At 37.3% G+C, this 12,720-nt stretch overlaps 1 protein-coding gene across 2 annotated transcripts in view; it reads left to right on the top strand.

Annotated features, from left to right (window-relative positions):
* Window positions 1-12,720, top strand: part of STK3 (serine/threonine kinase 3) — a 346,273-nt gene that overhangs the window by 243,220 nt on the left and 90,333 nt on the right. For both annotated transcript variants that reach the window (XM_017505001.2, XM_017505002.2), the window contains one exon: window positions 5,376-5,568. In XM_017505001.2, the coding sequence (XP_017360490.1) occupies window positions 5,376-5,568 (193 nt within the window). The remainder of the gene's footprint in view (window positions 1-5,375; window positions 5,569-12,720) is intronic.

Here is a 12,720-nt window from a genome sequence, read left to right as displayed (position 1 = left end):
GCTAGGTGTTTTAATAATGAGGATTCAGAAGTTAAAAAAATAAAGTCTCTTGCCTTCATCACATTTACATTCTAGTGGTAGAGAAGACCAGGTATAGACTGTGAAGAATACGGAAGAATAGAAAATGATGGAGGGTTTAGTTTAGATTCGTGGTCAGAAAAAGCTTCACAGAGGAGTTCACAGCTAAGTAGAGACCTGAGTTAGATAAATGATCAAACTGGTTTATGGATGAGCATTCCAGTCCAAGAGATCAGCCAGTTTAAAGGCTCAAAAGGAAGAACATGCTTAGAATGCTCAACAAACAGCAAAGGAGGTCAGCCTGGCTAGAGCTTGGGAGCAAGAAGGAATGTAATGGGAGATGGGATTGGCAGATATTACTAGGCCAGATCACATTTGGCCATGATAAAGGTTTTGGATCTTATCCTAAGTGTGATAAAAGGCCAAATGCAGAGTTCTTAGCAAGAGAGTAACATGATGTGATTTGTCTTCTGAAGGGATGAATCTGTCTACGTGAGTAAGACTAAAAGGGCCAAAAGTGGAAACAATGAGAACAGTCAGGCTGTTTCCATGCACCAAGTGGGAGAAGATGGTGGCTTGGACTGGAATGGACCAAATAATTTGTATGGGACTCTTTGGGAATAGGAGGTGGTGATACAAGCTTTTAAAATTGTAAGCTTGCACCTCAAACTTAAGCATTCAAGTAGATTAAAATGTAAATGTAATTAAGATACATGTACGTAATAGAATAATGGGCTTAGAAATAAATGAACTTGTTTCTTAGTCCCAGCTTTACTTTTAAGTAGGTGTGTAACCTTAGGGAAGTATTGGAAATAGATGTTGGAAATCGATGCTCGGTGCTGCAAAGAAAAATCAGCACTGAGACAAAGGATATTTCAGCAATGCAATTTTTTAATTCCTAGACTGCAGGAAGGGTACTGTCACTAGCCATCTTGCCATGAGAGTACAAAGAATAAAGGTAATACATACAAATTTATTCCGTACGCATTTGTGGTTGTCCTTACTGCTGTGTCTGATCTCTGCTGGCTGGAGCCAGACCTCACAAGCTGAACTAAAACCCAATTGGCTAACAACTTAAAACTTTTCTGAATAGGTAAAAGCAATGGGGACCTGGGGCATGCCTGTGAGCATGTCCAGCACAGATATCTTGGTTAAAGTACAAGGACATAGAATGTACTACATGCCTGTAAGCACAGAATATCAAACAGGTACATAGGATCGGGCTTAACAAAGTTATTAGCACACTCAGGATTTAACAAGAAAGGAAACTTTAAAAAGGAACTTTTCTACTTCCTACATTTTCTACTTCTTTGCTGCATCTCTTATTTTCTATGGACCTCAGTGTTCTCAGATATAAAATGAAGGTTTAAATTTGTTTCTCTTTTAACTGTAAAGGTCCCTGATTTTATAATTCCATGAAAAAGTGAGCATGTCTTGAACGTGTCAAGCTAAGGAACAAAGACTCTCTAAAAGAAAGTAACATTTATTTTATAATAGGGCATTGCAGTGGGAGTATAGGTGCTATAGTAAATTGTGTGCATATGCAGGGGGGTAAGGGAAGACTAAGGTTTTTAAATGAAAAATGGGGAGAATTGCATAATTTTTTTGAAATATTTATCCTTGGCTACAAGGGTCAGTAACAAGGGTGTGCCAGTCTGTGGCTGGATAGGCAGTTGCTGGGTAGATGTCCTCACAGTATTTTTCATGTAAGATTGCAATGGCCTTTGTGCAAGATTGTGGTTTTGGCAGTGTCTTTTGTGATAGCTTTTGCTATGGGGGCATTTATGCATGAGGACCATCTCTTTATGGTCTTCCCTTGCTCTGTTTGTCAGGATTGGTTTTTGTTTTTCTGTTGTTTTAAGCAGAAATGACTTCATTTTGATTCTGACAACTTTCACAAATGCTTTACTGGATTTTGAGTAGTGAATGAAACACTTTTGTGGATTCAGAGGTACTCTAACATTCTTGTCCATAAAGTACTTATATTATAAAATATTTTATAAAACAATTGCTCACAATATGAGATCATAAATTGAATACAAAAGTGTATAATGCAGATTGTGAATTTTGTGGAAGCTTAGAAAAGAGAATAATTAACAAAGACTGATTTCACCACAGAAGTAGTAGATTATTGATCTGAAACTAGGTGGGATTTAGTTAAATGGATAGAGGGGAAGGGTGTTCTGGATAGAGAATAAGACATGTACAGAAAGGAAGCCTTTAATGAACATAACATCATATGGAGTTGTGGCAAAGAGAGATTCAGTTAAAGTCAGCCTGCCTGTATTGGAGATTATATGAACAATGGAAAAATTGGATTGGCCCATAGAGTACATAGAAATCTAGGCAGAGATGTTTACTTTAATGAAAGGCGAGAACTGGGAGCCATTGTAGATTCTTCAGCAAAGTATTATGTTAGAAGTAGTATGTAAGAAAGGTTAGTATAATGCCATGTACTTTGAGGAAGGTGTGAAACTACTTCGTTTTAGGTAGCATGCAGGCATTTTGCGTACCTTTTTATTTAATCATCCATCTTTGGAGAGTTTAAATAGCTTGCCAAGGATCCTATGCCACGTAAGTGCTTTCAGCCAGGATTTGAACTAATGTCTGTCTGACTCTAGAAAGTTAGATGGGAGAGTCCTCAATCAGGAAGCATTAGCTACAGTAATGAGGTAGTGAGGATCACTACACCTATGAGGTAGTGAGGATCATATACCCAGTAGCAGTGGGAATGGAAAAGAAGAGATGGAGCTAAGAGAGAAATTTTTAAAGAATTAGTCGACTGATATATATATAGGGAAAGAGAGAATAAATGTAAGAATATATTGAAGTTTTATGTAGCAAGTGAAGATTAGGATTTGTGGTGGTTGTTGGGGATGGAGACAGATAGGAGGGACTGGAGAGATAAATGAAATAATATCGGATTTGGGAGTGTCAAATTTTAGATATCATTAAGCATTTATGTAATAAGTAAAGACATAGGAAGATTTCAGGATTTGAGACTCCTCAACTTACTAGATATTTGAAGTCATGAGAATGAAGAGGCCTCTAAAAGAGAAAGGATCATGAAAGAAGTGCAAAGAACTTTGAGACATAATGCTAAGCTTAATCTGTAGGTTTAGGAAAAGGAAATATATCAAACAGCTGCCCAACTCTTGTTATATCATACTACCTAAGTTGCTGAGACTCAACATTGATGTTCTTAGATTTGCATTTTGACCTCCGTCAGAACTAGATTTTGCTTGTATGTTTTCACTAAAAAATGGAATAAGTATAAATGAATTTCAGTACATGATGAAGTTTTTCTAAACAGCAGAACCTTTGGTTCTTTCTTTCTCCCTCCCCCTCCCCCTCTCTCTCTCTCTCTCTCCTGCCCCTTCCTCTCCCTTCCCCTTTTGAAATGGGTTCTTGCTCTGTCACCCAAGCTGGAGGGCAGTGGAGCCGTCATAGCTCACTGCAACCTCAAACTCTTAAGCTCAAGCAATCCTCCAGCCTCAGCCCGTCAGGCAGCCAGGACTACAGGCACACGCCACCATGTTCAACTAATTTTAAAATTTTTTGTAGAGACAGGGTCTCGCTGTATTGCCTAGGCTGGTCTCAAACTCTTGGCCTCAAGAGATCCTTCTGCCCTGACCTCCCAAAGCACTGGGATTATCAGCCGGTCTTTCAAGCAGGATTTGTTAGTTGATTTTTATGACCCTATTCCTATTCTGGTATATCTTTTGGTGAATGTTCTAAAGAGCACTTTTAATTTGTACTTATATTACTGACTTGGTTCTTCTGTGATACATTTAAAAGCTGGAATTTGACAACAGAAGCACAGGCAACAAAAGAAAAAATTGATAAATCAGACTTCATCAAAATTTAAATCTTACACCAAAAGATGCTATTAACAAAGTAAAAAGACAGCGCACAGGATGGGAGAAAATATTTGCAAATTATATATCTGATAAGGAATTAATATCCAGAATACGTAATAACCCATCAACAACAGAAAAATGAAACAACCCATTTTAAAATGGGTAAATGGATATTTTTCCAAAGAAGATATACAAATGGCTGATAAGCATGCGAAACAATTGCTCATCATCACTAGTCATTAGGGAAATGCAAATCAAACTACAGTGTAATAACACTTCATGTTCATTAGGATGGCTGTTATTTTTTAAAAATGGAAAATAAGTGTTGCCAAGGATGTGGAAAAATTGGAATCCTGTGTATTGCTGGTGAGAATGTAAAATTATATAACCACTGTGGAAAACAGTTTGGGCACTCAAAAAATTAAATATGAAGTTACCATGTGATCCAGCAATTGCTGGATGTATACCCAACCAAACTGAAAGCAGGAATTCAAACAGATATTTGTAGGTAAATGTTCACATTAGCACTATTCACAGTAGCCAAAGGTGTCAACAGTCCAAATGGCCATCAAAAGATAAATAGGGAGACAAAAATGTGTGTACATACAATGGAATATCATTCAGCCTTAAAAAGGAGTGAAATTTCACCACATACCATAATATGGAAGAACCTTGCATATATTATGCTCAGTGAAGTATATTGTATGATTTCACTTACATGAAGTATGTAGAATAGGCAAATTTGTAAGTACAATAGTAAGTAAAATCACATTTCTCTTTCTCTTCTTATCCTGCTCCTACCCTAGTCCTGTGTGGTTAGTGTCAAAGTCTGTGCGAGTAAGTAAGTACTATTGTACTTATGAATTTGCCTATTCTAGATACCTCATGTAAGTACAATAGAAGTTGCCAGCGCTGAGGAAAGAGGGAATGAAGAATTCTGTAAATGTATAATGGCAGTGGTTGCACAACATTGAGAATGTACTTAATGCTACAGAGCTATACACTTAAAAATTGTAGAAATGGTAAATTTTATGTATATGCGTATATGTATTTGTATATTTTGCGATAATTTAAAAGAAAAAGCTAATGGCTCTTGTGCAAGGTTATAGACATCATTATGCTCATTATAATACCAAGTGTCAATATGTTCTATCTTAAAGATGCCCTCTTTTATATATTTAGTTATTTTGTTACCATATTCTTTGTCATGCATTTGTTGATAGTTTACCTGTCTTGATCCTTATTTTAAGAGCAACTAGCAGCCTTCTACTTTATCCGTTTCTGTTGCTTGATCTTTAATTACCTAAAGCTTTAGGTTATTTCAGATAATTTTGGCTCTTAAAATAACATTTGTATGTATGTTCTCATATTAAAATCAGTGGTAATCGTAGTATTTTTGTAAGTATTAAAACTATAATATATTCATTCTCTTGTTAAGAATTAAAAAACTCATCTGTCATAGAAAAGTCTTCCCTCATTGCAGTATTTTGCTTGCAGGATGAAGATGAGCTGGATTCCCATACCATGGTAAAGACTAGTGTGGAGGGTGTGGGCACCATGCGGGCCACAAGCACAATGAGTGAAGGGGCCCAGACCATGATTGAACATAATAGCACCATGCTGGAATCCGACTTGGGGACCATGGTGATAAACAGTGAGGATGAGGAAGAAGAAGATGGAACTATGAAAAGTATGTGGCTTTTTTACATCGAATATTAGTTTTCTAATTTGAAAAGATACTTCTATAGAAACCAGTCTAGTTCTGTGTTACTTTTTATAGCCAATTGTGGAAAATTTTGTTCCTTAGATTTATGTAACAGTAAAAAAGAGTATGGCACAAGTCACCTTTTTAAAATTTTATTTTAATGTAGCAGAAAGCAACACATCTTGCACTTAGAGTTATGGAATTCTTTTCTGTTGAAGATTGCTAACCCACAACTTAATTTGCAAAGTATTTTAGAGAGAAAAAGATAGTGTTCCTAACATTTACTTTCCCAATTGAAAAAGTAAACCTAAAATTATCTTCCAATAAATTCAACAGACTATTATTTTATGTTGTCCAAAGTATTAGTTAAGCTACAAAGAGCAGTGTGAGCTATGGGAAGGAATAAGGTGGGAAAATAAGAAACACAAGAAAGAAGGATTACAAGACAGATATGCTCATACAGAATTTTCAGTTCCACAAATATTTACTGCTGCCTGTCATATGCAAGGCACAGTGCTGGGGTGCTGCAGTGGCTAAAATGATGATCAAATATTCTCTCTGACTTCTTGCTTACAGAGTGATGATGGTAAGTATACTTTCACAGACTAGCATTTCTCTTTTTTAAAAACAGTTTTTAAAGATTCTGTAGTTAACAATGTAGGACATTGTGATTTCACAGTGATAGGCAAAAAAAAGAAAACAAATTTTCTCTTAGCACCAGCTGACCTTTCTCTTCCCATCCTACTCCTACCCTAGTCCTGTGTGGTTAGTGTCAAAATCTAAGCAAGTACTAGGCTGCTTTCCACCAAACAGTATTGCCTCTTAATGGTAGAAAAGCAGAATTAAATGACTTCTAGCATTGTAGAATCTAGAAAGTTGTAAATATTCAAGTGATTTGCTGGTACTGCAAAATAGATACCAGAATTTTCTTTCAGATATTTCCATTTCCTTTTTGCCCACTTTTTCTTTTTGCTACTCCCCCTGTGAGATCTGACCCCATAGCTTCAAGTCACATTGCTTAGTACTGCTGCTTTCTTCTTATTTCCTAGTACTGTGTAGCCCATATGGTTGCATATGTACTTTGGATAGAGAGGGTCACAAAGCACAAAATGCAAATAGATTGCTACATTGCCATAATCCTGTGGGTGGAGTATGAATTTTCTATCTCCTGCCACTGGTGGGTCTTCTGAACCTTTTTCCTGGAAAGCAGCCTAAATCTTGGATTTCCTGAAATACCTAGCTGGCCATCTGATTAGAGTAGGTGTTCCGCATCCATAACATGCCTCACTCCACTGCAGAGGATGGTCTTGTGGCCTCCAGAACCAGCTAGTGTTAGGGTACAAGTAGATCACAAAGACTCTGTCGTAAAACAGTTAACACATTTTTCATCCACATGCAATATCAATTTTCCATAAGCTGATATAACTTTTTAAAATTTTACGATTCTTAACAGATCAGTTAGATCATTGAGTGTTTTGTTGTATCTTTAGGAAGTTACTGAGCATTAAAAGTTGTATAAACAACTTTTCATGCAGTCAGATAGTTGAACATCAGCATATATATAATGGTTAAGAAAAATGAGTCTTTATAGAATCTAATTCATTTAGATTGCAGTGTATTACATTCCAAGGAAGAGAGAGCAGTGATGATGTTTCAGATATCAAACTTTAAAATTACATCACAGATTTCTACACATTCTGTGTGGTGACTTTTTTGTTTGACATCCACAAAAATTGATATATGTTACAATTTTGTTATAACAAATTATATAGGTATGACTTTCTGTTACAGAGAACTCATTCTGAAGTTAAGCAGATAGTGTTTTATATAGCTACAGTTGTTTTATGGGCCTCAAGAAGTTTTAAATCCCATGAGCCAACTTTGTGTGTATTTCGTTTCTGCAAGTAGACATAATTCTGTAATGTGGGACTTCAGTGTTTCCAAAATCTAATCAAGTGATGTTAGTGTAACCCCTAGGGATTGTCATATTGTAGTATAGCAGTAGTAAAGAATGTGAAAAAGTTATTGAAGGAAGACTTGCTTTTCCTGAAACCACATAATTATTGTAGTTTTGTTTTCCACATGATCCAAATCTTCTTTAAAACTTCTTAAATTAGTTGGTATGAGGTCTCAGCTTATGTTACATCAGTCAAAGCCACATTTGCTAATATGTCTTTAGCATTTTTGTTCCCTAATAAGATTATAGCAGTATATTATTTTTGGTTTTCTAAAATCTCTACACTATTTACTGAAGATTTTGATTTTCATCTCCTTTTCCATTGGAGTTTCAGGTGAGTTGCCTGATTTAACATCCTTGTCAGTTTAAATTATGTTTACACTTTCTTTTTTTAAAACTTTAACAATGAAGCTAGAAATTATGGGCCTATTTTCCTTACCTCTAGGAAGGAAAATTAGCCACAGACCTTTTGAAGCGAAGTGAAGAAAAATTACAAAAAATATTTTAAAGTTGGATCTGCTTTTTAAAAAAATGGATGTGGATCCTATGGGCATGTCCCAAGAATAACTTTCTAAACCTGTTTTTAGCAATGATAACATTGCTTTTACCTTTTTGCTCTCAGTCTTCCTATTCAGATATCTCTAAGGCCTCCTCATGGGGAGTGTCCAGGCTTGAGCTGTATAACCAAGATCCTTCACAGTCTGGCACTAGCCAGTATTTACATGTGGATCTCTATTTCTTCCTTATGGATTATGCTTTATCCATACTTGTCTGTGCCAGTTGGAATTCTGAATGGTTGAGACTGGGCATAAGTAGGTTGGTTGTCATTTAAGAAAATCAGCTTTTAGGACTTTTTATCCTGGAGTAGATTAGGACCAGGTCAGGAATCTATTGTCATTGAATTTATGGGGTAGGCAGGATTACTTCATAATGGATGACCCTGAGAGAGTAGTAGCTTCAGCAAAGACAAGACAGGCTGTTTAGTTTGTTCAGCTCAGATCTACTCAGTTAGCTCTGTCCTTTTATGGAGGAACTTTCTGGTCTTAGAGAGCTGTGGTTAGATTGGTAACACTAGTTGCCCTGAAGGGAAACTATATCTTATGGTTATCTGAGGAAGAGCCATACTTTCCAGCCAGGTTTTTATTTTTCATGTGTGTATCTGTTGTTTCCCCAGATAAGTTGTGAGGTTTGTCCTACTAAGAATGCTATGTAAATCTCCTCTGCCACATAATAGTAGATGTTCTTGGAATATTGGTTTCATGAATGAATACTAATTACAGTAGACTCAGAGTCAAGCTGTGTGTGTGTGTGTGTGTGTGTGTGTGTGTGTGTGTGTGTGTTATAGTAGAATTAAAGATACTTAGCTACATAGTTCTGGGAGCTAAGTGAACTTTCAGGTAAGCCTACTGCCTTAGTAAGCTACTTTCTTTTCAAGTGTTCTACCATCCCTACTTCTCTTTTCACAGACCTTCTGAAAATGTGTTTCTTAAGATACCCATTCAGTGAAATTCTCAGATAAATATAGATAATATATAATAATCAGAAGTATTTGGGAAATGCATATTTATCCTAGAGATAAATTATTAGAGAACTACAGTATATATTATTAACTTACTAATACAAAGAGTACAGGAAGGAAGTAGTTTAAAAATTACATTACCTGAGCTTTCCTTAACTTATTTGACCATGAAAAGCTTTTAATGAGGAACATATCAGTGATTAACATCCTGTGTAATAAGTGTCTGGGAAACACATTTTGGGAAATGCTATCACGACAGCCCTCTAGTTCCCTGACCCTAGTTCCTAGGCTGCTTTCTTTTTATTAGCACACCCTCCCTTCACTTCTATATCCAGCTTAGAGGCTGTATTTCATTGCTTCCGTCACTCTCTTATATTATGTCATCTGCCCTAATGTCTTGTCCTTCTACCTCTTCTGGAAAACTGATATGGACCAGTCTATGTGTTCATCTTCTCTGCATCTTTACCCTGGCTATTGAGTGTTGCTGGAGATAGTCTTCCTGCACAGATGAGGGTTACCAGATCAAGACCTTCTGCTCCACTTGGGCCCTCAGAACTTTCCTGCAGGCCTGTGTTTCTCTGTTCAATGATTTCTCATTCTACAGTGTGGCTAGTTTAGATCTTCACTAAATCTCTTCCTACTACCTCCCATCTCAGTTTTAGTAGATGATCTTGCTCCTGATTTTATGGGAAAAAATGAAATGTTATCCTGCAAGGACCTAGAGAAGCTGTATAGGTGTTTTAAATGTGGACTTTGGAATAGGTTGAAAAATTAAGTCATTCTTAATTTCCATTTCTTCCTTCACCCTTCATGGAGTAACATCTCATCTCATCAGTTCTTTCCCCTAAATGTATCTATCCTCTTCTCATGATATCCACTTGCATTTCTTTAGTATAAGTCCTCATAGTTTCTCACTTGTAAGGCTTCTAAACAGCCCCTGCCTCCATTCTTAGAGGCTGTATTTCATTGCTTCTGCCGCTCTCTTATATTCTTAACTCCTCTGCCCTAATGTCTTGTCTTTTCTGCTTCTCCTGGAAAACTCTGATGTAGTTCCCTACCCACCATTCAGATTTCAGTACATCTCTCTTCTCCTTATGGCTTCCCAGTGACTACCAATTGCTCATAGGCTAAAGCTCAATACTAGTTAAGAGGCAGTATGTGCTCTGATTCCTGCTTACCTTTCAATTCCACTTCATCCTTCTTCCAGCTTATTAGCTCTTATAGACCTTTTTTTTTTCTTTTTCTTTTTTACCATTGGGCATTTGTGGGATTTCCTTTTCTTTCACTAAATCACATTCATCCACTCAGGCTCCGTTAAGAGGTTGCTTCCTCTATCGACTCTAGGTTAGGAATAAGTACCCTTCTAATAGGCTCCCATCTTGCCCCCAAGCTTTCACTCTTACAGCGCTTGCTTATTTAAAGTGTCTACTTTTGTTTATTCCCCACTGTATTTCTGATACCTAACACAATACCTAGCACTTGGTAAGAGTTCATGAAATGTTTTCTGAACAAATGATGTGATACAGTGAAAAGAGCATGAGATGTAAAGCCAAATCATTTACTAATTGTGTTAATTATGTCTGAATGTCAGTGATGTATATTTGTCTCTCTGTTATGTGTATGTGTGCAGGTGTGTATATTAGGTAAGCTCAAAACACACCTGGTAGTATTTTAAATATAGTTGATCATCAATAAAAGATAATATCCATCTGTCTACCCTATTAATTTGTCCTTTCAAAAACTTGATAAGATGGAGCGTCTGGGAAGCCCCAGGCATTGCCAGCTGTGCTTCCCATGCAGTGAGAAAGGCCTTATCTTCCTGGGACTGGAGTTGCTGAGCTGTCAGGCAGCTCTGTTCTTCCCACGGCAAATTCTTGCTTCTACCTTTCCCTGCCTCCTCCAAGACATTGCTCCATCTCTCTTTTTTCAGTAAGCTAGCCAAGGGGCTTCTATAGAGAATGATGATCTCCAAAATGAACTGAGTAGCATCAACATGAATAAAAGTGGTTTGAATGGCAAGATGAGCAAATGCTAGAGAAGTACCCAGCGGACTTGGCATCTCCTGACCAAGAATATGTTTGATAATATCTGTTGATATAACTTGAGATGAGAGAACTGTTTTCCACTATTTATGAAATTTGACATCTCTTTGAGAAAATGAGGAGAGTGTCATGGACGTATAAAAGAATACATTTATATTTTATTTTATTTTTGGAAAGGGAGAAAAGGTGAATTTCTCAGGTTATAGCTGTTATTAATGGAGCTCCTACTGTGGGTCAAACACTGTGCTCAGGACTTTGTATACGTCATCTTATTCACTCCTCACAAGGATCCTATAAAATAGCATTTCACTACCATTTACCACTAAGGAAACTGAGACTTGGGAATGTTGCCCAAGATTTTGTAGCAAGCAAGTGATAGAACCACTATATAGATACAGGTTGACATCAGAATCACATCACTATTCTGGGGTGGGTGACCTCAATGTCTCTCTTGGGCAGGATTCTAGAACATCTAAGAGTACTTTAGGAAAGATCAGGATCCTTACAAGTCACTGTAGATTACTGAGAACAAATCATATCAGAATAATATAATTTTCTTTTTTGACAGCATTGCTAAACTGCTAGGTCAGAGAAAATGCAGTTTGAACATTGTATCTTATGATATTAGGAAAGTATTTGACAAAGTCTTTCATGATATCCTTGTAGACACTATGTATTGTGACCTAGCTGGTGGTCCTTTTATGTGAGTGAAACAGTTATACTCAAATGTGTTTATATCAGTGAGAGTTTATTGAAGGAAGGAGAAACTAAGTATTTCAAACACAAAGAAATTTAAGTCAGAGATTGTATTAGCGTGTTCTCATATTGCTATGAAGAACTAACTGAGACCGGGTAATATATAAAGAAAAGAGGTGTAATTTGCTCATGGTTCCCCAGGCTGTACAGGGAGCATGGCTGGGGAGACCTCGAGAAACCAGCAATCAGGGTGGAAGGGGAAGAGGAAGCTGGCATGTGCTGCGTGGCTGGAACAGGAGAAAGCACAGCAGGTGGTACTATACACTTTTAAACAACCAGATCTTGTGAGAACTCATCACGAGACAGCACTAGGGGGATGGTGCTAAACCATAAGAAACCACCCCTATGATTTCATCATCTCCCGCCAGACCCCCCTCCAACATTAAATTAGAATTCAACATGAGATTTATGTGGAGACATAGAGCCAAGCCACATTAGAGAGGTAGATGTTAACAAAATGGATGGATAGGCTAGAGGAGAAGGCTGTGTAACGTAAGCCTTCGGGAGTGACTCCCACAACACCTCAAAAGTGAGCATATAGGGAGCAGCTACTACTGCCACAACTAGGAATAGCATTCCAGAGGCTGCCACTGGTACTGGTGAATTCAGTAACACAGATTGAAATCAACCTTATTGCTACTTAGGGATTAGAAAGCTACCAAATATTACTACAACCATTCCTCAGTACCTGTGAAACTGGTGACTAGATGCTACAATGCTGCTGTAAATAATCAAGTCTCCATGACAGTGCTTGCTAGAGGGAAATAACTAAACTAGCAGGCACATAGCTTCTGTTTGTCCCCCCCAACACACCCCCCAGTTGTGAAAGAGCATACACATCCAGAGCTCTAGTTGCAAGGAAT

Source organism: Cebus imitator, unplaced genomic scaffold (genome assembly GCF_001604975.1).
Source record: "Cebus imitator isolate Cc_AM_T3 unplaced genomic scaffold, Cebus_imitator-1.0 Scaffold331, whole genome shotgun sequence".
NCBI lineage: Eukaryota > Metazoa > Chordata > Mammalia > Primates > Cebidae > Cebus > Cebus imitator.
This window is presented reverse-complemented; position numbering and strand designations above follow the sequence as displayed.